Source organism: Fusarium oxysporum, chromosome VII (assembly GCF_013085055.1).
Source record: "Fusarium oxysporum Fo47 chromosome VII, complete sequence".
NCBI classification, from domain to species: Eukaryota; Fungi; Ascomycota; class Sordariomycetes; order Hypocreales; family Nectriaceae; genus Fusarium; species Fusarium oxysporum.
The window spans coordinates 3,176,899-3,200,358 of NC_072846.1; the positions used below are offsets into that span (position 1 = coordinate 3,176,899).

Sequence of the window (23,460 nt, forward strand, 5' to 3'; positions counted from 1 at the left end):
GCTTACTGAAAAACTGCGGGTATCTTGGCGAATTGATCTGACATTGCTTGTCAAGGATCTTTCAATTTGCGGGCAAGATCCCTTCATTTTCGGAAATGTGGCGTCTCCATACAGCCAATTACTGAATTTCGCGGGCAAAATCCTCAGGTGGCACCTGACCATGGGAAGAGTTGATCATGCGAAAACCAGGATAAGCAGGGCACTCCTGATGAACCAGGCTTCGGTGTTTCTGCTGTTGTCGACGGCGCCGATTCCTAGCCCGCTCGCTTTCGCTTTCGACCTTGTATGGGTTTGTGAAGGCTCGACGACCCATACTTAACGAAGAACTTGCTTCCTTTGACTTGATCATTCATCTTTTCCGCCGTGATTGCAGCTCCCTTCTTTATTTCAATTGCAATGCTGACTCTCCGAATAAGTCTAATTACGTGTTTAAGTTAAATTAAAAATAACGGCAGTTGCGAATCACACAACTCGTAGGAGGAGTTATCACATTTTATACAAGGGTGGCGATTAGTGCCGAACACGACGCGAGAATACGGATTAACTTTTTTTGCGATCCAGCGCCCATCATCAATTTGTTATGTTCAAGATGTCGCAAGTGGGTACTCGCAGGGGTATTCGCTTTTAAACAAGCGTCCATTGGTTCATGAGCAAATAGCAGGGATGTCGTACATTTTAAACGATTGCTGATTGGTTGCTGTGAAGCAGGGGAGAGAGCCCGCTTGAATAGCTGCTTACCCTATATACACTTTAAGGTCAACTTTTTGCTCTGTTTGAACGCACAGGTTAACCCTGACCCCACCAACCGTCATAGATTAAAAGATATAAAATACCTATATTATATAAATAAAAATATTTAAAGATTATAATACTAATTAGTAATAAGGTAATTATAAGTTGATTTCCTACTTATAGAAGTTATTACTATATACTACCTAGGATAACTTATATTTTGTAATCTTTTTTAAATATATTAGATAAAGTCATTAAAAAGCTACTAATTAACTTGATTATTTTTAATATTCTTATTATCCTATTTACCTAGATATATGCTTTAGTATAATTAAATCCCAGGTTCTCTAATATTAATATATATATTGTGACGAATGTGGTTTCAAACAGGGAAACTAGTCCGTACTAGGTTTATGTTTGCAGATTGCGTAGGGCGTTAAACTGGGCGAATTGGTTGTCACGTCTCTTAATGATCAAGTAATGCTTGTTAGGCTTATTGATGTAAAGAAGTCTTATTGATAGCTGGTGAGCTAAATCTATGAAAGTGCTAATGAATGTGGTCTATATACTAGAAGTGATCTGAGAGGATCACTGAGGCAGTTGGATCACGGTAGTTCCTGGAGCGTCGTGATCCTGTCTGTCAGGTGATCTAGCTCTGATTGGCCCGTAACCGTTGAGGGGCTGATGCCTTGCATGAGTTTTTGTGGGGTACACGTGACGTAACCGCTAGGGTCGTAACATATCGCCTGAATTAAATCTAGTAAGAAGAGTCAGGATATTATTTAACATATTTTCTAAGAGGTTACCTTTATAATATATCCTTTAAGTATTCCTAAGCTAGTAAATATAAAAGCCTTAGAAAGGTTAAAGGCTATAATTATTATTTTTACAACAGCTGTCAAACTCTAAATATATTATTACACCAGACTTTAGGTCTTTATAAATTACGCAGAGAGAATTGCTTCCCTATGCAAAGGTTTCATTGCAGTCCAAGCTCCTATTACTGCCCTAAAACAGTCTGTTGTCAGTTTCACCCACCAAAGCGAGCTCGTGTATTATAGCAGTAGGGTGGTGATGGATACACAGCGTTCCATGGTGATTATGATAAGGAACTAACTCAGTGAGGAACAAGCGCGACCCGAGAGATAAGATTAGACCACTTTCGATTGTTCGTACTGTGGAGTTGTTAGCGCTTCGGAACAATTCCGCTCTGGCTATCGCTGCTCGCCCTGTTGTGTCGCAAATGTCAACCTTGGCAGATTTGTGGTCGTTGGAAAAGGTTGATCCACTTCATGGACCATGTGTCTTATGCTGTTCGGTTTACGATTGTTGCGAAATGGGAGGTGGTTTCTAATGAGCCTGGTGGTGATTTCAGTCAAGAATCGAAATGCGTATTGGACTGGTTCGTTGACAAGAGTGGATAGGAGTGGATAGAGCTATTAGCGTACTAACAGTTTGGAAGGCTGTAGTGGGGGGATGCAGATAATAATCTAACTTGCCCGAGAAACGGTTCAGCCAGCCAAAGTTTCGGTGGTCGCTGGCGCCAAACCTGTTTGGTTAGTGCTACTCGACCCTTACTTGCCTGAGTAACGCATCATGTTGCAAGTCCCATAAGTTCTCGAAAACCAGGCTGCCTACACCCATTTTTAGAGCCTGTCTTGATAATTATGACAGCTCTTTTGTTGTCAAATCTGACCTTTATTTGGCGCATACGAACCCTTTCTTTTGAGCCAAAAAGCTCGCGACTCTCATTGTTGGACCTTTCCTTCTGACTCAAATAAAAATCTCGGAACGTCTATATCTAGCTTCCTGCATCACTATGACACTTTATTAAATTCAAAGGATTTCATTAGGTCTATCATGTCCAGGTCCCGCCATTGCCAAAGAAAGGAATAAGCAGTCAACTCACTTCCATCATATCAATTTCAGGTGATGCACAAAATGTTCAACCCGTCAATTGACTCATGAATTCACAGTATACCTCCCACCACACTTCAAGTACACCTGCCATGACTAGAATTGGATTGTTTAGCATGATACAAACGTCTTTTACATGACTCAAGCTCGTTTGCTGAGCTAAACATGTTCCACTTCTTTATCGACCTCGAGCTTATCAATAGACACTTAGATATATTCCCTGAACCTTCTTGGATGTAGATATCGATGACGCCTGGCTTGACGAGTTCCGCCCGCGGATCGACATTCGATATTGCAGTGAGCATGCAGTAGTCTCAGTCGGATCCTTGCTAGATACAGGGGCAATACACCTTCGACTCTCTCACCTCAATTAGGAGTGCTGTAATCAAATTCCGAAATGCTTTGGGGTGTAAGCAAAGGTGTTTGGCCAGAAGGTCTCTGGTAACGGGGATCCTCGATATACGATAACCAATAGCTCAGTGAACAGTTCATGTCTGATGGCAAGCTACCGCTCGGGAGACATTGAATCCTGAGGATTTGACCATCTGGATGACCACGCACCAGTATCCTGTGAACGGTGGCAGATATCTCTTCCAACTCCTTCCTCCAATCTGCATAGCAGCATTCAACATCCTGAACAAACTGATTGAAGTGTTTCAAGTCGATTTTGGTGATGCTGTAGTTCTTTAGTAACTAAATAGCAAGGGTAAGGTTTAAATCTGAAACGTACTCATCATTCGTCAACTGAAATCCAGGGACTAGCATCGCCCCCCAGCCCATTTCCTTCACCAATGCCAGTAACAGTCGTCCCGCGTGAATCCAACTTTCTATCTGCTTCTTCTTTCTGTCCTGCGGGTTAAACTTGTAATGTGTATCAAGAGCGTATAACTCCCGTGTCATTTCATCAATAATCAGGTCTCTGAGAGGCCCGTGCGATTGCCCATCTTCTTGTCCCGCATCAAGTTGCATCCATGCACTTATTGCACTCGGGACATGTCGAGTGCCGTGGCTCGCGATACGTTTCTCATATTCTTCAGCTAGCGCAACCATATGGCCACGACTCAGGAAGTTGCGTGAGTCCAGCCGACCCTGGTCACATTGCATAGCGCTGTGAATAGTTTCCAGATCCCATACAAGTGGTTTCTGGGCCCTGAATGGGCTGCCATAATCAACCCCGCTGGGTTCTAAACCGCTTATGGCAAGAGACCAATTCCATAGCCTCTGGAATACAGCTGCCCGATCTGGCTGCAAGTTTGTTTTCAATAGGTGTGTGTGATAAGGCTGTAACTCTGGAGCGCATGCTAGGCTGTCATCAATGCTGTATGAATGTAGCTGTTGATATGGAAAGTCTGATGGCCGTTGAGTCGAAGATGCGACAGACGGTTCGTAGACGGTTGGTGAATCTGAATGACAGAGAGGTGTGAAGACCCAAGTTCCGCAGGCTTGCTCTGAACCCTCAGGGGAAGGCCCAACGGAGAGGTCCTGGTGCTGATGACCTATAGGTAAGGAAGGGTAGCATACCTCTCCCGGGCTTCCTGGATCAGATTTAATGGCATGGAGATAAGAACCTTCGCTATCCATGGCTAATTGCCCCTCGTGGGTAGTCATGCATCTGAGAAGATGCCGTGACAGACTTAATAGCGTCAGAACATAATAGTTGTTATTACATATATATGTGGAATTGGCCATCAGATGGTTTCTCAAGTACCAGGGTTCATGTAGTCAGAAGGCCGCATAGTAAACCTTGTAAACCCAATGTAATAATATTGTCAGGTCATGTATCAGTTGTAGACCTCAAGGTTATGATTACAATTTCCCATCCTAGCTGTGAGTGCTTCAGTAGAGCGGATAAGTAATATAACAGCTGCAAGTCATAATCTGTATTCGTGTAATACAGCTAAGATAATACTAACTTCCCACATTGTCACTGCGTTGCTAATCTCTTCTGTGTTTTATACACATGTACCCCTCGTATTCCCAACTCTCCCTGTCAAGGTCTCTTGAGCAAAACAGGGGTCCATTCTCTTATTTACCGCCCTTCCATGCATATCCCAAGAGTAGGAAATCCGCTCTCGCTTCTATGAAGTAATCCACTGACCAGTTTGACGTAAAATTAACATACCAAACTGACACTACTTCTTCTTACAGCTAAACACAATCGTAATATCGGACAGTTCGCAGGTATTCACCGCTGTATCATCATAAGGGTAGCTATATGCATCAGGACATGCCTCTTTGAACCATGCACTGCTGGCTGGACACTTATTCGGATCATTCCACGCGTTCTGGCAACAGTATTCATCTGTACCATAGAGAGAGCAGTCCGAAAGACAGCCATCCACTTGGTCCAGGCTCTTGAAGGGTTGTTCAGGGTTTGACAACTTGAGGTTGGTTGCAGGGCATAGCGTGTTAGAGGGATCATGGCCTCCTAAGAAGGGGGGCACATCACAAGTCAGGGTTTTACATCCCTTCTTGTCCGGAACTACAGATATGCCCGTAGTATAACCGTCGACTGATTATTGTAAGAACTTGAAGGCATGTCTTCTTGAGAACTCCTACTTACCGAGACTTAAATTATACCATAGTTTCTCGGGCTCTGCAGTAACTTCAAACAGAGTAACAGCCTTGGTTGACTTGCCCCAACAGCTAGAAGCCCCGCAATCGCCCACACGACAGTTAGTTCCATCGCCCTTACAGTGTTGACGAGCCCAAATTCTGCCTGACCAGGGAACTGGAAACGGTGCAGTTGTAAATGATTTGAAAGGGTTCAAAGCCAAGCCAGCGGGAATCGGGTCGTTTATTGTATTTCCATTAATTTCTAGGCTGCCTTGGATAGCAGGCCAAATAACTTCACTGCTGCATTGATTCTTTAATGTAAAAGTAATTGTATTTACTGACATAATAATTATAATATAATTTAAGAAATAAGATATGTATTTATTATTATTTTAATTTATTTATTATTTATATACTTAATTCCTATAAATATATTTACTATTAATATAAAATTTTAAAGTTATATTTATAATAAGTAAATATATTTTATATATATATATATTAAAGGTGAAGTGTTTCCTTCCTTTATATTAATAAGTTATTAATGCCTAAATATTGTAACTGGCAGAGTTTATTAAAGTTCTCTGCTCAGAACGGGTACTGGCGTAAACTACCCTTGCAGAAACAAGACCTAAGTTTCGCAGAATCTTATCGACAAGATTATAACTGGTACCTTAGAGATCTTGCTTATTGCTGGAAAACTGACCTCAGGGAGCAGTTTAAAGAGCAGTATAAGTTCGATCCAGACATTGTGAGAAATTCGATTCAATGCCGCTATGAGAGCCATACCAATAAGCCAAAGGCAAAGGAAAACTGCAAACCACGGCTCGCACCTGTGGCTGAGAGCTTAAATCAGCATAGAGAACTTAGCAAATCACGGCCTGCAAAAGGACATACTAAAACAGAAGTCCAGAGCCAGAAATACCAACTTAGGTCTAAAAAGAGGGAATAATATAAAAATATAATATTTATAGCTTAATTATTAAATTAAAAAATAATATAATTCTATATATAAAACAAGCTAAATCTTATGTTTCATATTTAATATAATTATAATATATAATATGTATATATATAAATTTAAGTAATTAATTTAAAAATTACAATATGCATTTTATTCTTTTATTATATTCTATTACTGCATTTCTTATTATAAACACAAAACAAGACTGCACAAAACTATGTTGTCAAAACCAGACTCCCCTAGATACAAGCTCTGCTGCATTGAAAACATGGACTTTAGAGCCTTCATCGAATACTCAGCATGGTCCTGCCATTCCAAGCGCAACGGAGGGTACATTTACTGAGGACGAGGAGGGCGCGCCCAGGAGCTCAGATCATCACTATGGAGACTTAACCTTCTTTGAACTTGGGTTAGGTGCCTGTGGAAAGGATTATAGTGGCCAGGATGAAACTGCAACCGTTGTCGCCTTGTCTCACCTCTTAATGGGAGAGCTAAGTAATAACAATCCCTTTTGTGGGAAAGGTGTTATTATTGAAGTGGGTGGGCGTGAAGTTAAGGCAGTAGTACAGGATAAATGTCAGGCTTGTGGGATTAATGATATTGATGTTAGCCAGAAGGTATTCCGGGAGGTGTTTGGATCCCTCGCACTGGGCCGAGGGAAGGTTGAGTGGTGGCTAGAGGACTGAGTTCTTGTATTTCTCAATCTATACTAGCTTTAAAAAATACTTAGTTAACTGCATTTTTAAAAGACAAAAGAGATGTCTTGCCTACTGTTACACGGCAGAATGTTATACTTGAGCCATCTTATTAGTTGTAAATGCAACTCTTGGTGATAGATGTCTTGAACCTCGGTTTAAGTTTTTTTCCGACAGCAGCACAAGATGAGATCGAGATCACATCATGCAATGAAAGGATCGTGATCTTGCCTTGACGGTAGGAACAATGGGTAACCAATTGATACTGAAGCAGTTATTACCAAGGAAATCGCGTTGGTAACTTGAATTCAGCCGCAAAACGTGTATTGATCGGTACTTTCAAGATCACCTGGGCCGCAGGCACTTTTCGGCAGACAGAAAACTGGACACGTCTTCACATACAAGTCCGGGGTCAGCACTGGTCAACCTTTCTGCTGGTTGTTGGCTCGCCCGTGGCCAAGTTTAGTGCCTGGTTCAAAACGCCGAGCGAAACTCAATTGAATTGGTGGCTGTTACAGAGCAATTGGGGGCAATGAGGGTCATTATTTTTATGGGTCTCGACACGGACTCCTCAGATACCGAAGTCTCGTACGGATTGTCCCTTCCCTTTGGGCTATGGAGTAAACTGGTTCTGCTGTGAAGATAAGATAAGATGAGATGAGATAAGGTAACTGATCTGTCTGTCTTAACCGTGGGTTATCAGTGGGCCACTTACAGGGAGAGCATATGTTCTAGCGCTGTTCAAGCGCCGTTCAAGCGCCTTCGATTAGATCTTAAAGACATCCAATTACGAAACCAAGTGAAATTTCATTAACATGGGCTAACCTATCCTGAGTAACAGCAAAGTTTCTATCCCTTGTGGTTTTAGGGAACGATTTTCAAAACTGCAATGAATCTCAACGAAGTAGATTTTCTACTCTCATGATTGAATTCTTATCAACCGTCTCAGACCTTGTTGAAACACCCCCTCGCCTTCTGGTTCCTCCACTTACTCTTTGTCGTTTTGTTGACTGATTTTCACGACTAGGCTCGTTGCTTATTGTGCGGCTCCAATCATGTCAGTTGAATGGGGCTCGATGAGAGAGACATTACTTACTTGGTACCGCGCGGTAACATCAATCCAAGACCTGGAGGAGTCTGTGCACATTGTGGAGGGAAGCTCTCAATAACGAAGGGCGGGTTACCTGCTATTGGAAGTTGAGAAAGAGTAGGCAGCGGGACTGGAAGCGAAAGGAAGCTTGGGCAGTAGTCGCCAGGCGGGGTAAAGATGCAGTCTTTGTGTCTTTCCCAGCATCTCCGGCATTTTCCATGAAGACCGAACATTGATGTTTGACATCGGACCTGTTTATTGATTAAAATCTAGACGAGATCCCTAGGGAAAGCTGTTTTGCTAACCTTCCGCTTGCGGCATTCAGTACAGGCGATGGTTGCGCGATGTCTCGTATTGTTCTCGAATATGAGAGCGTTCAGGTAAGTTTGGTAAGGCTGGACCTGTATGATGGGGTCCCAGTTGCTTGAGATAGCATTGGTGCCACCTGGTATCATCGCCGATGGGTAAGGGACTGTTGACAGTTCACTAGTCACAGGCGGCTGCGATGGAGAAACTGGATCAGTTTGCTCTATCAGTCGCGGTTGAACTGGCGACATCAACATCGGATCAATGGGAACCGTTACCATCTGAGGGTAGATCGCAACCTACAAGCGTGTAAGAAGATGATGCTCATGTCACGATGATAATCCATATAGGGGGTACATACCCTTTCATGCTTTGTCTCAGACAAGACAGCGCATTCGTTCTGCCTGTCCATGCTTCAGAAGAGCTCGGCGCCCGACGCGACAGATACACAAATTTTAACAGGTAGATGCTTAAGGATAGCGCATAAACACAGAGCCCTTCACACAGAAATCTGGAAGAATAATCCGTCGGAACCGGAGGGAGGGGGGCAGATATCGTGTTATCGATGAGACATGGCAAGCGCAGACCTCAAGGGGCTTGCGGATCAACCGCTCAAATAACCCCAGTCTTTTGCTGATGTTGTCAGGCATGATATTACAGCAATTCTCCGTTTTCTCTCCATTATCTGTAATGGGAACCACGCATATTACATGACAGGGCAACTATGACGAAAACCAAAAGTGTTCAAGAGACGATCACCGATACGATAGCGTAACCCTCATTACCTCTCCCAGACAACGCACTGGCCCCGGGACATCGTCCGGTCCCAGTGGAGTGGTTATGGTGGAGTGGACTTTTTCATCATTGGGTTAAGTAGGTGGCGGCCCACTAATGGTAACGGTGTTGAGAAACTTTGTTCTTCCCCAACCCCTCGACTCTGGATCATATGAAGTTCCAGGTTTCGGATCCTGCAAGGATTGTCATCCTGAAGGTGTTGGTGATTTATAACAGCCAACTGCAGGAGGCCAACATCTTGCCAGTACGTATGTTATACGAGGTACGTTGATTGTTTATCGGACGAAGGGAGTCATGAAATGTGACACCTGGAGAAAGTCCTCCTTAGCTACTCAAGAATGCCGAATTGACCTGTTAGATGGCGGGTTAATGTGAGTGATACAATCACAAGAGCTTGCAGAACTTTGCTCAGCCACAATTTCTCCATACTTGAACATAAAACATAAGTATTGCTATCCCTAAGAGCTCTGATTCTAGTAATCTTTGACGCCAGAAATGGCACTGCCCGAGTCCACACTCGCTGTTTCAAGATTTCCGTGATCCGAGTAGAATTTGATTGGCATAAAAGACTTCTCGTTCTGAAAGAGTCTTCGGACATTCGGGTTGTTTGATCGAAGCCTCGAAAAACGCATTTCCAACGCCTTCTTAGTCGCATCCCCAAATATTAAGTTGTAGTCCATGTGAATCATGTCCCAAGGTTGGCGCTCCATTCTGCGGCTAATGAGAAATTTGAGCTCATTCGGCAATTCATCCAACGTTTTCACTCTCTTGGTATGTGAAAGGTCATGCTGACTGTTCCGAGACATGGAAAGTGTCAACGGGACCCTGCTATCGTTCATGGAAGGCGAGGACGTGCTACCCAGACTCGGTATGATTTTCTCAGCTCCAGATGATGAAGGGCCGTTGGACAATTGCTGATCAAGTGATTGAATGATGGTAAACGCATCGAGTCCAGGCGCCGCAAGATCTGCAAGAAGAGGCCCCGTACTGTTGAGAATGGCATATTCTGTCAGGGTTTGGGCCTCCCAGTCTGCGATGAGTTGTAGATGATCATCAAAGGGGATCCATGGAATGTGCTCAACGCCAGTTTGGCCAAGTTGGAGACCGGAGGTGTCCCAGTCGAGCCCAATGCGTGCGTCACACTCTGGAAATAGCCGGTAATCGGCGTCGGCTGCCTCAGAATAGTTCATTTCTCTATTTGCTTCTGCCATTGTTGTAAGAGCAAGCTCAGATCAAGGGGAAACAGACACTGTCGATGAGTGCAGTAGCATGGATGTTGGTCACGGGAAAGTATTCAGCATGTCTCAATATTATGTTTGGAAAGACGCAGCTCTGATGCGACTACTCTCTTTGATTAGTGTAGAGCCCAAGCACTGGTAGAACCAACACTGCTCGATCTTGATGCAGACGTTCATTCTCTGGGCAGTAGTATCCAATTCTGGCGCCTAAGCGCGCTCTGGATCTGCAGAAGGTTCTCAATGGCGCTTGGGGCGCCGTGTCTCCAGATAAAATTCCTGTATAAGCAGGGGAAATCATGCCGAGTAGGTATGCACATCATGGCAGGATTCAGCAACTTACCATCCGAGCTTAGGCGCCTGATTTGGAACTTGAGTCTGCCGCGTCGCGCTTTGACCTTAGATGTTCTGCTCGAATCTGAGTCTCATAATTGGGATGCTGGACTTCCGATCAAAGCGCTTGTTTATTTCGAGCGCTCGCGCCAACCTGGGGTCTTTAATGCACAACAACAGCAGGTAGAACGTATCAATTCCATATGTACAGACTCTCGATCAGTAGTTTTGTGGCGTCATGTGAACCAGATACAGCTATATGACAGAACGCAACCAGGGGCTCAACGATCGAAATGGATAAGGTGCAATTTGAAACAAGATACATTTATTGCTGGCCAGTTTTCAAGCACATTACGCCAGAAACTCGGCCATTACACAATACCCCAGGGGTCACTGGGATCGATGACGATGGACTTGGTCCAACAGCTGCAATGTATCAGAACCCTTGTAATTGATCAGAACCAACAAGAGACAGATATCATCGGGATGGTCAGAGCCGATGGCGACACCCTGGGCAGGATTACTCCGGAGTTAGTTGGTTGCATCCATGTGATGAAGAATCTCCGCGTGTTGGTTGTCACAGAGGGGTGTTGTAACATGTTGCGTATAACAAAAGCAAAAGCATTGAGTGTCGCTGCAAGAAGAGCAATAATAGCGGAAAAGGTCAGGCAGGGTCTGGATTTACGACACAACCATGGCCTATTCATAGTCTGCTTGAATAGATGAGCCGTGATGACATATTTGCAATAGAATTTAAGTTATAACCCGATCACCTTTACTCTATTGCCTGATAAGCTGTTATCTATAACGCGGGAGTTTTGTTGATGACTAGGGTACGAAATTGCCCACGGTACGGAGTACTCCTGTTGTCAAATGCCGATGACCTTTTTTAACAAATAAGAGCGTGTTCTCGCAAGCGGCTCGAGCGGCTAATCAAAAGCGCTCAAGGTGGAACCAGGATTAGGGCAGAGAAAGGAGGGGTCACCGGGAGCAAGGGTTTTCAATTCCGGAATCACCTGAGTAAGATTTAACTTAGAATCATGTGGTACTGACTTACAACCAACAGAGTGAAAGCAATGTATCCGTAGGACACCCTCAATGTGGCCGGAGACTTCGGAGTCTCGAATCAACAACCAACAAACATTATCTTACTCTGTACGGAGTACAACCCATGGTCTCAAGGGTGCAGGGGCCAAAAACTTTCTAAGCGAGATACCCCCATCTTCGTCGATCTTGAAATCGAGCCCGTTGTGCGGCGTAAGCATTGAAGATCGAATTTCGAAAGGCATTGAAAGACGGGGTAACCGATTGACAACGATTTCCCTACTCGATTGAGAGTAGCAAAATCTTGGCATACAAGGTTTGCGAGGACCACTTGTCAAAATTAAATCGAGCTACTATGGAACTTGTTCCTGTGAGCAGATTATTACAGGGTAAGTTTCTCGATTTGCAGGGATAATGATAACCGTGATCCGTCGCTTATGCATGCACAATTCGATCGTACAGCCATATGCATTGTGCATTAATGCACGTCAGATACTGAGAATCTTTTGCTAGTATTTCTAGGTGCAGCTCGCCAGAAATAGCACGTAAGGTGTAAGAGTCGTTGTCGAAAGATACCAACAAGTAACAATAGGGAAGGCTTATCGTACTGGTGACTTGGAACTATAAGTTTCTCGATCTTAAAACTGCAAAACAGCCAATATATATTATATTAGCATTCTAAGATCACCATGAATAATGCAAACACTCCCGCCTTATGCCTCCAGGATAAAGAAACACGTGTAATTATGGAACCAAACCGAGCTTCTGCATCACGCGACAGTCATCAGCAATCTCCAATTCTATTCCCGAGTGAGTTTTCCAGCCTATACCGTTCTGTCCACTCCTTAGCTTCATCACCCCTATTATGGCTGACATACCCGAGGCAGCGAATGCGCTACATGTGCTTGCGCGCAATTCAGAGATCAGCTGACTTATTCCAATATTTCGGCTGACTGCAAGTTTCTGGGAAAAGATGGTGATATCATCTTCCCCACCAGAGAAGAACTTGATAATATGTCGAAAGCCGACTGGGAGCATTTTAAATACGTTCTGGAGCACACCAATGAAGGACTATGGGACGTTTGAAATAAACATGTAGCTGTCTCAATTTTCATTCTACCTACCTTGGCAGAGAAGTTGAATCGCTTCCGGGTTAACGATTCTCCGATAATTGGCTACGCTAAACTATTTACACGTTCCGGGTGCCATCGAGATCACCGAGAAGCTCCATGTGATTGTGAGCTCTCTTCCACAGACCAGCTTCAATGCGAGCTTTAATTAATGTTGCAAGTATTTAGCATTCTAACTTCAGCAGCTGAACCATGGTATGTCAACATGAGGCTGGTTCTTATTAGTGTTCAAGTATGATGATATTGTCTCGTGTATCATGCTTTCCCCTCTCCATGCTCCTTGGCTCAATCTTCCCGCCGCCATTGCAAATCTGACTGCCGCTCGCACGGCCTCTAGGTTAGGTAACCATTTTGGACCAGCCGACGCTGCTTTTCCACCTCGAGATGTCCCGTCATGCCTTGACCTGCTTATTGCATGAGTTGAACTTCCGTTTCCCATCTCGCAAGCCAAAAGAGGAAATGTTCCAGCGTCTTTGTCCGCCCATCTGGCTGAGATTACTATCGATCCTCGTCGTTCCAGCTCACAGCTGCAACGGCATGTCGGCTTCTCGTTCATTGACTCCATTGTGTAAAGGTTATCTGTGCCTAGCAGGCAAGCCTCGATCGATACGTTCGAAGTAGGCCGCCAGGTCTGTCGGGTAGTCTCTATTGCTGACATCAGTGCGCTGCCACCATACTGGTCTCAGTGGACTGAGCCTAATATGGTAGCGATCGTGGCAATCATTCTGCTCTCGTGCCTCTGGGTTTAGCTCTTTGCTTTGCATCTTTAACCGCTGTTGTGACCTGTCGCTATCTTTTTTCGCCTTACAGACCGTCGACGGCTCGACACCTGACTCTACCGCGGTGGTACCGCGCAGGCCTGGATCATCTCCATTCTCTCAACCCCGACCTCTTCGTGTATGGGCGCGAACCTATTCAAGGTTGGCATATGTCTGCGGCTCTTCGACACCATGAGTGCTATTAGCGAATGTGTCTTGGGCAGTGTCTTGATATTGAGGTAAAAGCATGCTGCGTGCATACCATATACATGCTAGTCTCCGTTTCTGCCACTGCCGTCACAACAGTCCGGAAGGCGCCCGAGCTGATGCATCCATCTGCCGAGTACTATAATTCCCGTTCACCGTGTGCGTGTGACTAGATAACGGAGGCGTAGTCTATTTTCGGCGCCACTATCGCCATGAAAAGCTGCCTGGCGGTATGTAAAGCCAGCGTCTTAAGTCTCCTCAGACACATGGCCAGTGAGAGACCTTGAGCGGCAGCCCCGGCCATGTGCTTCTTGGACTTCAGTTTCGCGTCCTTGATCGCTCCCAAGAGCTCGGCCTTTTTCTTGGCCTTGACCACTTTGCCTTTGCCATGACCATCGCCCTGCGGTCCAGGCAGAAGGCATCGATTCACTTGACTAGCCTCTCAGGGATGCTTCTTTTCCCGAGTACTGCATAGCCTATGTGGCGCCCTTGATGTTAAAGCTGACTAGGTTAGAGCCTTTGTGGTTACGCTATGCTTTATTGACCTATTATTGGAAGAGTAGTAAAATCTGCTCTCAGCTACTGCTTTCTCGCTCTGGTGTACTTTGCAGGCAAGAGTCCATGTTGAGTAAGGCGCGCGATGCAAGCATCAGCTGAAGAGTCCATGTTGAGTAAGGCGCGCGATGCAAGCATCAGCTGAAGAGTCCATGTCATAACGGCGTATGAGATGCGATCTGCCACCACTACTTCTACAGTCTTGCTAACTGTTGACATAAAGGAGATAGGCTTCTATTTGGCTTTCTTGTAGTGATCCTTTCCCGGCTGGGGCAGGATGGCTTTGGCTGTCTACTAGTTTGGCAGTTGTGCTTTGCTCAGTGACGTGTAGAACAAATGCAGAATCTGCTCGTTTACCAGGGGCTACAACCGCTTTGATACCATGGCTGGAAGCCTGTCTCGTCCGTCGTGGCCTTCGTCTTCAGTGTCTGCCGTAATGGCGAAAAGGAAGATGGCAAGCAGCTCCTCTGCTTGTTTGGCTATGTCCTACCCTGTCGTCTCGTATGCTCTTCTCAGCGGAGACGCCTTATCACCATTCATATCGTGCCCGGATCTGAGGTACTTGGCAGCTTGCCAGATGGTAGTTTCGTGGGGATGAAAGTCTCCCTAATTAGATTTCTTGTGGTTTCTGATGGCGTCGTGATACTGCTTGACTGCTTGCTTGGCTCGATCTTCCAGTTTATCGACTCATTGACCCGCTTGATGCTGAGCGCTCAACAGGTTTCGCCAGAATGTGTATGCTTTGCGGACCTTGGTAAGGTGTCGTCCACTATCTCTTGGGATCAGGCGACAGCTTTGCTTATGGGACTAGCTCGTGGATCGCACCCTGTCTTCAATTGCCGGACGCACTCGTCTGAGTTGCGCCTTTGTCTCTGTCCTCTTGGCTAGCCCGCGATGTGGCGATGGTGCAGAATAAGGTGTCTGTGGATAAGGTCGACGTCGTGCGCATGGAGGAGGGGGTGTGGACGTTACAGCTAGCTTGTGGGCGGATTGCGCGCTCATCTGTTGACCGCGGGAGACGGTATTGGCTAACATATCAAGTTGTCCCTTCACCCGTTGATGCTCCTCTTTCGTCTACTTCATCCCCTCTTCCGTTCGGATGCGCGTTTTCCCCCAGTTCCGTTGCGACTTGCTGTCGCGTACGCTCAAGGTCCCTTATAGCGCCTTCGTCCATGTTCTTAAGTTGTCCATTGGCCTGTTCCTGTATGCTACTAATCCGCTCATTCAACTGTTCTCGCATGACTCCCTGAGCTACTTTGTGGTCTGTTTATGTAGGCATCTAAGCTCATCCACCTTCTTTGATTCCTCGGCCACCAATCACCCGGGTTGCTGTTTGCGGATTTCCCACCACCGGGTCCCAGAATCCCTCGAACATCAGCTCCTACTAGCCCACCAAATGAGTGGACGTTTCCCGGAGTATCGCCCGAAGAGGGGTCTGCATGAGAGACAGGTCGATGCTGGACATGTCTCCCTCTGCACATCTTCGGTCGTGCCGGCCAAATCCTTCTAGCCTTGGTTCCAACGTTCAATACTTGCCGTATCGGTCTTCTTAACGGTCACCTGCAGTGTTTGCTGTATTTTCGCCGTCGGCTCCATAGCTCTCGAGGACAAACGCGCGTCGCGGCGACGGAATCCCCACCGTGATTCCGGATCTCGCCGATAGTCGAGTCTATTTGACTGTAGATAGCTCATGGCCGTACCAGCTCTTGCGTGCCTCTAAAGACTCCCCTTCTTTACCTGGATATACAAAACTTTCAATGTGTCAGAGCTTTTGCACGCCCACTATAGCCTGCCCTGCTGGCTCTTGACTACCTTGGTCGTTTCACAAATGTCAAACGGCCACATATCGTAGACTGATTATGACATATGGGCTCGAAGGCCTCAGATCAGTAACTTCGGCAATTGGGAAAGCTACAGTTCGGAACAAGTTTGTCTTAGCTTGATTGACAAATCCCTGTTGTAACATAATACAAAATAGAGAAAATACACAGTATATCAGACAGGCAGCTTAAATATAACTACATGTATCCTAACTATAACTATTATAGAACCTATATGGCACCTACTTAAGGCTCTTTTGTAGAGCTACCCCTGTAGGCTTATATATTCTTGGCTTTAATTACTTTCTGTTCTATTACATACAACGCTTCTTGCTCCAAGCTCAAGTAAGACCTATACAGCTCTTCACTTGTTATGTCTCCAAGATGGATTGATTTGCTCAACGGCAAAACATCGGGAAGACATCAGATCAACAATGATCTTCAGTTACTCTTCCAAGAGTTACGCAAGAAGACAAAGATCGTGATTGTTGCTGGAGCTGGAATATCGGAGGCCGCTGGGATTTCAGAATTTCGTTCGCGCCTAAATGCCGCCGAAGAAAAAGACAATATAGAGAGATGCAAGTACATTACCAAGGATATGCTCGATGCCTCCGTCTTCTCAGATAACCAAAAGACAAAGCAGTTTATGGCAATGACTCGGGAATTGTCTCAGACATTCTCTTCTGCCAGGCCTACAGCGTTTCATCACTTAATAGCCCAACTTGCTAAGCGAGGGCAAATCCGGCGATTGTATACACAGAATATAGACGACATTGACGTCAATATCCAGCCCCTTGCTACGGATGTTCCACTGAGTCTCACAGGCCCCTGGCCAAAAACAATACAGCTTCACGGTAGTCTGAGTAAGGTGTGCTGTAGCAAGTGCTCACATATTGGTGACTTCAGCCAAACAGACTTTCAAGGTCATCAAATGCCCTCCTGCAATCAATGCCGTGTGTATAGCGAGGCGCGATCATCCAGAGGGATGCGAAGCCTTAGTGTAGGTAAGCTCCGGCCACGAATATCACTCTACTCAGAACAACCTTGGGATGCAGACGCTATTGGGCGGGTCTCTGTGGCGGATGTAAGGGCCTCCCCAGATGCTGTAATAGTTGTTGGGACAGCTCTGAGAGTACATGGAACAGCCAAGCTTGTTCAAGAGCTATGTAGAGCGACCCATAGCCGCCGACAGGGCATTTGCATATGGCTCAACATTGACTGCCCACCAACCGGAGGTAATATGAAGAAATGCTGGGACTTTGTTGTACTTTCCAGATGTGATACCTTTGCTCATCTCTATGGTATTAAAGAGTAACTAGTAATAACTTCTAAAATAAAGCCTTAATATAAAACCTAGTAATAAGATAAATAAACTATTTATAAAAAGTATATTATTAATAAGATACCAAGAGCTAAAAGCATTTCTATTTTCTCTCTTAAAGGCATTCCTATAATGAAAGTTACTAAGACTATAAAACTATCTCTTTATGGGATGCTCTTTCTCTTTGAGATTGCAACTCTTGTTATTGTCTTTGTTGGGTTTCCTGCAGCCCCTATTGCCTTTATATGGGTTATACAGAAGATGGTCACAAAAACTGTGGATAAGGGATCCTTGCCTCATTTGACCGTCGTGAAAGTATGCCTTGGCCTTCACACGCCCTTCCTCATTGTTCTCTGGGGATTGTTGCCCTACTATAGCATACAAAGAGAGTTACGGTTGTTAGTTAGAGGGGTGATTTTTACTCTCTTCTGCTTTATTATGGAGGGTTTCACTATTTATTCTATTTTTACAGCCTATATTGTATGGGACTGGTCCTTTAATCTCTATGGCCTTGGATATCTCAACCTCTCGGCATATTGCTGTGCTCTTGTTATATTTCTAGGAATTACTTGGTCGTTGGCCTGGGCTGCCTTCTTGACATTAGTTGGTTGCGTTTTAGAGTTGGGAATGCCAGCCATTATCCAAGAGATGGCCTTTGAGATGAGAATGCTGTTAGCAAGGTGTAAGGTTGTATCACTCCCTAATAAGGAAAGTAAAAGCAACTCTTTAGAGTAATTTATTATATATTAATAAATTTTATATAAATTTTATAAGTATTAAATCTTACCTTTAAAGTAATATTACCTAATTAGATATATAACAGAGATAATAAAGACTTTTATACATTGCAAACCCAACATCCCCATTTCACAAACAACCACCTCTTCATCATGCCTCAACTACCAGTCCACCACACATGCTCCATATGCCTGCGGAGGCGGTCTCGAGAGTTTAGACGCCGTCATCCAGCTACTTCAGACAGCCAGCAACTGCCAGGAATATGTCGACGTTGCGTTCCCTCAAAGCATCTTGAAGTGGTGCATATTCACCACCACCTCTATTATTATTCTCCTTGGACTGATGGAACGAATGCGACAGCTGGTAGAGAAAACCCTCTGTGCTTTGAATCCACGATCAGCCTCGAGACGAAAAAGCTTACACGGACTGAGACAATACACGAGCTCCCAGGGTCATCTGTTGAGACACCCGAGGAATCACCTGTCGTCGGTCCGAAGCCGAGTTGGTTCGAACGATGAGGAACTACTATTAGCTTCTCAAGAACTAAATAAAGCAATAAATGACCTCCCGCTTTCAGATTTAGATTTGACCTTAATCATCTGGACCTAACTACCATCTCTGTGCTATTCTGAGCAGACGCCTCAACTATGGACACGTAAACCCGAAGTTCGCAAGACCCATTGGCTCGATAGCTACTTCCTTATCGAAACGAGTGATTTCTCGCCTCATCAGCGTTACTACTATCTCTGGTCATGCCGTGAGACAGTGACATCTGACGAAGTACAATTCGTTCGAGTGTAATAGGGTATACCCAGGAATTGATAGACAGTTTGTGTAAGGTACCGCGTTGCTGTTGCCAAGGGCATGAAAGCATGCGCTCATGTTGATCATGACTCATTCTATGTTTAGGGCATTGGTCTTGATTGGCAGCATCCAATAGTTTGTCACAGAGTGTTACGAGCATTGTGAGAGAGTTATTAAAATGCCTTATCAGTCCCAGATTTGGAAGCAATAGTTAACTGAGCTAGTTGCATCTGTTATTCATGGGAAGAAGACGAATTGAGATCAAGAAGATCATTGACCAGCGGGCCCGCAGAGCTACATTTGGCAAGCGAAAGTCAGGTCTTTTTAAGAAAGCATGGGAGTTCGGAGTTCTTACTGGAAGCAAAGTATATGTGGTCATCGAGGATGAAAGAAAGACACAATACTCGTTCACGACGAATAAGGAGGACTTATATCTAAAATATCACGATATCGATCCTGAAAATCGAGTGGCGCCTCAAGACTTTGGGGAGTCAGCTGAATCTCCAGAGACGCTCTCATCAGCAACTGGAGCAATAGTAGGTGCTACAAGACAGCAACCAAAGACGCAAATGAGCAACAATAACGATATCGAAGAGTTGCCTGACGCGTTCTCATCGGAAAGCCTTGTAATGGATGTTATGAAGCCTTACACGCCATTGGCTGACACTTTTGCACCTGAGAACCTTCCATCCAGCTGCTTTTCACCACGAGATATCCAATGTTACTTACCGACTTCGGCTTCATTCATCGATCCGAATATGCTCAGTATAGGTGGGGATGCGCTCGATACAGACCAAGTCGACATTTTGTCACTCAACGTGCCAGGGCTATTCTCCCCAGTAATCTCTGGCTTGGGTTTTCAACCATTATCTGAATCAATATTTTCGCCAGATTACAGTACTAGCTTGGGATATATAGAAGGGTTGCCATCCTTGGCAACGTCTCCAAGATCAATTCCACCACGCAATTGGCTGATGTAATATTTATACCCATGATGATTCGTGGATACTAGATATCCGAGGTAGCTTGGATTACATATAACAGGTTATGAAGAAAAAAAGATAATATACCGATTAAAAGAGTGCTTTGTGGTGTGAGCTGTTTTTAGGTATAATCCTAACCGTCAAGCGGTTACTTGTCTAAAAACCCTGTACTCATCGAAACTTGACATAACACAAACCCACCGCTGCCTGGTATTAAGATGGGGAGATGCCGCGCTATCTTGGACAACTATATCTGAATCGCTTGCATCCAAATGCAGATTGGATAATTTGCTCGCATATTATCGCAATATGGAAAATCTCCTCCGACCGTCGCTTATTCTTTTATATGTCACCCTTCTATTTACTCAACATGCAACACCATATAATATGCTATCTATAGCAGGACAGTGTGGAAATAGCAATTGGGCAACTCTTTATCCTATTCACGATGTTAGTGACAGAATGATCACGAATTATAATGAAATATCTTCTACCCATCACAAGCAAATGTCACCAGCCCAAGCAACTGTCCTCGGCATAGATGATTACAAAGCTGATTTGATTACTGATGCGGAGCTGGTAACAAAGCCTAAGCGGGGAACGGCTTTCGATCACTTTTCTCGCTGCTATCAAGCTCGCAACTGGGTTTCCGGCATTGAGGATCGGTCCGCAGACCTGAGATTCTTTACTCTGTCGTGGGAAGCAGAAGGAGATAGCACAACGAACTTGTCTTTATGTATGCTCAAGGTGCTTCCAGGAGGCTTCAAAGAGATGATTAGCCTCAACAAGCCAGACAAGCCAGACCAGGCCAATATGACACCAGAAGATGCAGTATTAGGCCATGTTCAGTATCTCAACGCTTACAGTGTGGAGATCAGCATTGGCGCTACAAGTGTCTCAGACATTATCCAGGAAAGCGAGAGCATATGGTGGTTATCTGACCTTTTTGAAGTCTCCTCTCGACTGAAACCATTTTACAAGGTCAACTTCTGTCCTGATCACTGGTCTTCATCGAATATCCAGTTCAGAGATCAGTGGTTACCCGACCTGCTCAACTGCGAGGCTTGCGATGGGTCAGCAATGTGGCTTCTCGAGCTCGCTGTTCTTGGAAATGATGAAATCATTCAATTATTCCCAGGAAAGAGAATTCCAAAAGAAGAGAAATTGGAATATACTGGTATATTCTTTCATTTTTATATAAAAACTAGGTACCTCATGCTTAGCGACGCATGTCTCAGCCCTACTCGTGAGACATAAGCATGCCTTTCCTAGGGCTGGAGGTACACGGAGCATGGTAATAACAGAATGGATGAAGGAACGAGAACATAAAGAATATGTTGCACTGTAATTAGAATATAGCCTGCTACAGCGGATCTATCATGGCTGAAACGTGTCCTTTCCCTTTCTTTGACCTTTGTTTCTTCTTCGCTGATTGAACCATCTTCTGCGACTGTTCACCGGTCCTCTCGTGATGCGTGAAAAGTCTCGCAACGGCCTTGTTTCGCTGTTTGAGTCTTTGAAACCTTACGGTTAGTGTCGCTTTCTTGACGTTGTCTCCCATTTTGTTGACCTCTTCCGTGATGGCTTGCCAGGTCCAATTTTCCAGCTTGAGATGAACAACACAGCGCTCTATTTCTGTCAGTGAATCCAATCCATCTTCCGTATCTGCCTCATCAGGGTCCAAAAGCGCCTGCAAGGTGTCTTCCGATGCCGCTGCAGACACTGTTTTCGGGTATGTCCCATCCTCTTGAACACCACTTATACCTTTAGTCGGAGAGCGGCTTTGCGGTATAGAGGCAGGGCTAGTGATGTCCTGATTAGAGTATACGGGCCAATCAGCTTGTGGTTGTATTGGCAAGTCGCCCATGTCTGGAACGTCGTTTGAAATGGTCGGATGGGGCATGTATGGTGTCTGGATGGGGTTACCTGTCGACAACGAGGGAGTGTTGTTAAACTGAGCGAGGTCGCCCATGGGTTCAAGGACTTCATTGAGAGGTTGAAAAAAACCAGTTTGTTGACTGGATTGCAGTGGCTGCATGACTTCGTTGACGGACGGGGTAAAATTATTTGTTTGGCCGAAATTCAAGGGTTGGAGGACTTCGCTAAGGGGCGGAAACATAAAATTTGAGTCAGAGTCTAGTTGACTTGGCATGTACGTCGCTGGGCGAAACAGATTGGAGGATGCCATAACAGGGACAACCCTCCATGCGCCGCAAAGAGAACAGCATACTGCGACCCCGGGTGCATTACTCGAGCTGGCAATTCCCCATTGGTCTCGGGGAATGGTCAGTGGTGACTGTTGACCAGTGTTGGTCAGGCCGCTGGAGTAGCAGTTCATTGATAGCACGGCTTGGCTTGTAACGCCACCGATGTAGCACTTAAGTTATTAACAACGAAAGAGATCCATTGTTGCAGAAATGGACAAATTCGGGGCGGATTACCATCTGCTTTATCCTCGTGTTATCTATTACCTGTTGGTTTTCCCTTCCATCAAGCTCCCATTTTTGGCACATAAACTCAAATCCGGCATCTCAAGAAGCGAAATGTCTTCTACCCCGCTTCCGTCTTGGCAGTTACCCTCTAACTGAATTTGGCAAAAGAGTAACGGTACCAGGGTTTTCTGTCTGTTGGCTGCAGGTTCGTCACATGCGGGGTTGATGGAGCCATTATTACTTACATTACAGGAAAAAGGAGCGAGCCTATGGCTGCAGGCTTCAACTTGATTTACATTGCATGCAGCTAGCAAAGGGATTGGTGAATTGTTCCAGCCTGGAAAGACTAAATCACACGGGCTAACATTTGTTTTATCGCTGCATGAATCTAGGAGGTGGCTATGACGGGAGAGTTGTCTCAGTTGACGAAAGGGGGGATGGGCGACCAACAGCTGCTCATCGACATCGAAGGGTGATCGTCGCGCGCTTTGTGAGTTGATCCTCTTGGAGACTTCAACCGCAAGGCACCAGGTCGGGTTTCATAGCGGGGCTTGCTCCAGTATTGATTGGCCGCTAATCAACGTGCCACAGATACCCGAGATAAGGCAGGTCAACAGGAAGAATGAAGGTCACGATCTGCAAATTGGATTATAATTGGATTATTAAAAGTAACTTAATTTAGCCTTAAGTTATGCGCAGCTCAAGATATCTTTGGTACTACCCACTTGATTGACTGGCCCTTCCTTAAATAATTGTGTAATGCCTTGCGATCTCTGAAGAGATTAAAAGCCTGGAGCGGTTGGAGCTAGCTAGTGACTGTGTCGTCACGATGCACTGACAATTCTTAGGGTCAATGCTGGAAACAATGATTTAATGGTGGAACAATAACAGTTAGATTTGTGGTTGCTGACGCCACAACACGATTACTTAATTAAAGCCATACCGAATTCAGGGAAATTAGGAAGTGACCTCTTCTATTCGCATCACAATTCAAGGCACCATTGAGACTTTTCATCCGTTGTTATGTCCAGCTGGCGAGCTCTAG

General features: G+C 45.0%; 11 protein-coding genes across 11 annotated transcripts; 5 read left to right on the forward strand and 6 right to left on the reverse strand.

Annotated features, from left to right (window-relative positions):
- Positions 1 to 118: 118 nt before the first annotated feature.
- FOBCDRAFT_140007 (uncharacterized protein) lies at positions 119 to 313 on the reverse strand (the record flags this gene model as incomplete). Its single annotated transcript, XM_054706072.2, has 1 exon — positions 119 to 313. The coding sequence occupies one exon, from the start codon at positions 311 to 313 to the stop codon at positions 119 to 121; it is 195 nt and encodes a 64-aa protein (XP_054562047.2).
- Positions 314 to 3,015: 2,702 nt separating this feature from the next.
- FOBCDRAFT_204485 (uncharacterized protein) lies at positions 3,016 to 4,230 on the reverse strand (the record flags this gene model as incomplete). Its single annotated transcript, XM_059609126.1, has 3 exons — positions 3,016 to 3,325; positions 3,380 to 4,137; positions 4,171 to 4,230. The coding sequence occupies 3 exons, from the start codon at positions 4,228 to 4,230 to the stop codon at positions 3,016 to 3,018; spliced, it is 1,128 nt and encodes a 375-aa protein (XP_059465452.1).
- A 551-nt stretch (positions 4,231 to 4,781) lies between these two features.
- On the reverse strand, positions 4,782 to 5,549 carry FOBCDRAFT_138830 (PR5-like protein; the record flags this gene model as incomplete). The annotated part of the gene is made up of 2 exons (XM_059608013.1): positions 4,782 to 5,161; positions 5,213 to 5,549. The coding sequence occupies 2 exons, from the start codon at positions 5,547 to 5,549 to the stop codon at positions 4,782 to 4,784; spliced, it is 717 nt and encodes a 238-aa protein (XP_059467620.1).
- Positions 5,550 to 6,558: 1,009 nt separating this feature from the next.
- On the forward strand, positions 6,559 to 6,846 carry FOBCDRAFT_101481 (uncharacterized protein; the record flags this gene model as incomplete). The annotated part of the gene is made up of 1 exon (XM_059607695.1): positions 6,559 to 6,846. A coding segment is annotated over one exon (288 nt), but the record flags the coding sequence as incomplete, so codon positions are not given.
- A 914-nt stretch (positions 6,847 to 7,760) lies between these two features.
- Positions 7,761 to 8,672, reverse strand: FOBCDRAFT_139063 (uncharacterized protein; the record flags this gene model as incomplete). The annotated part of the gene is made up of 4 exons (XM_059608026.1): positions 7,761 to 7,911; positions 7,961 to 8,205; positions 8,260 to 8,559; positions 8,622 to 8,672. The coding sequence occupies 4 exons, from the start codon at positions 8,670 to 8,672 to the stop codon at positions 7,761 to 7,763; spliced, it is 747 nt and encodes a 248-aa protein (XP_059465453.1).
- Positions 8,673 to 9,528: 856 nt separating this feature from the next.
- Positions 9,529 to 10,266, reverse strand: FOBCDRAFT_277227 (uncharacterized protein; the record flags this gene model as incomplete). The annotated part of the gene is made up of 1 exon (XM_054706075.1): positions 9,529 to 10,266. The coding sequence occupies one exon, from the start codon at positions 10,264 to 10,266 to the stop codon at positions 9,529 to 9,531; it is 738 nt and encodes a 245-aa protein (XP_054562050.1).
- Positions 10,267 to 10,611: 345 nt separating this feature from the next.
- On the forward strand, positions 10,612 to 11,891 carry FOBCDRAFT_204489 (uncharacterized protein; the record flags this gene model as incomplete). Its single annotated transcript, XM_059609127.1, has 2 exons — positions 10,612 to 11,286; positions 11,712 to 11,891. The coding sequence occupies 2 exons, from the start codon at positions 10,612 to 10,614 to the stop codon at positions 11,889 to 11,891; spliced, it is 855 nt and encodes a 284-aa protein (XP_059467622.1).
- A 4,619-nt stretch (positions 11,892 to 16,510) lies between these two features.
- Positions 16,511 to 17,381, forward strand: FOBCDRAFT_140463 (DHS-like NAD/FAD-binding domain-containing protein; the record flags this gene model as incomplete). The annotated part of the gene is made up of 3 exons (XM_059608092.1): positions 16,511 to 17,005; positions 17,052 to 17,090; positions 17,283 to 17,381. 3 exons carry the CDS (start codon positions 16,511 to 16,513, stop codon positions 17,379 to 17,381), a joined length of 633 nt encoding a protein of 210 aa, XP_059467623.1.
- A 1,858-nt stretch (positions 17,382 to 19,239) lies between these two features.
- On the forward strand, positions 19,240 to 19,874 carry FOBCDRAFT_277228 (uncharacterized protein; the record flags this gene model as incomplete). The annotated part of the gene is made up of 2 exons (XM_054706076.1): positions 19,240 to 19,626; positions 19,695 to 19,874. The coding sequence occupies 2 exons, from the start codon at positions 19,240 to 19,242 to the stop codon at positions 19,872 to 19,874; spliced, it is 567 nt and encodes a 188-aa protein (XP_054562051.1).
- A 496-nt stretch (positions 19,875 to 20,370) lies between these two features.
- Positions 20,371 to 21,240, forward strand: FOBCDRAFT_139110 (uncharacterized protein; the record flags this gene model as incomplete). Its single annotated transcript, XM_059608029.1, has 3 exons — positions 20,371 to 20,433; positions 20,488 to 21,056; positions 21,192 to 21,240. 3 exons carry the CDS (start codon positions 20,371 to 20,373, stop codon positions 21,238 to 21,240), a joined length of 681 nt encoding a protein of 226 aa, XP_059465454.1.
- Positions 21,241 to 21,346: 106 nt separating this feature from the next.
- On the reverse strand, positions 21,347 to 22,321 carry FOBCDRAFT_277230 (uncharacterized protein; the record flags this gene model as incomplete). Its single annotated transcript, XM_054706078.2, has 1 exon — positions 21,347 to 22,321. The coding sequence occupies one exon, from the start codon at positions 22,319 to 22,321 to the stop codon at positions 21,347 to 21,349; it is 975 nt and encodes a 324-aa protein (XP_054562053.2).
- Between the last annotated feature and the right edge of the window lie 1,139 nt (positions 22,322 to 23,460).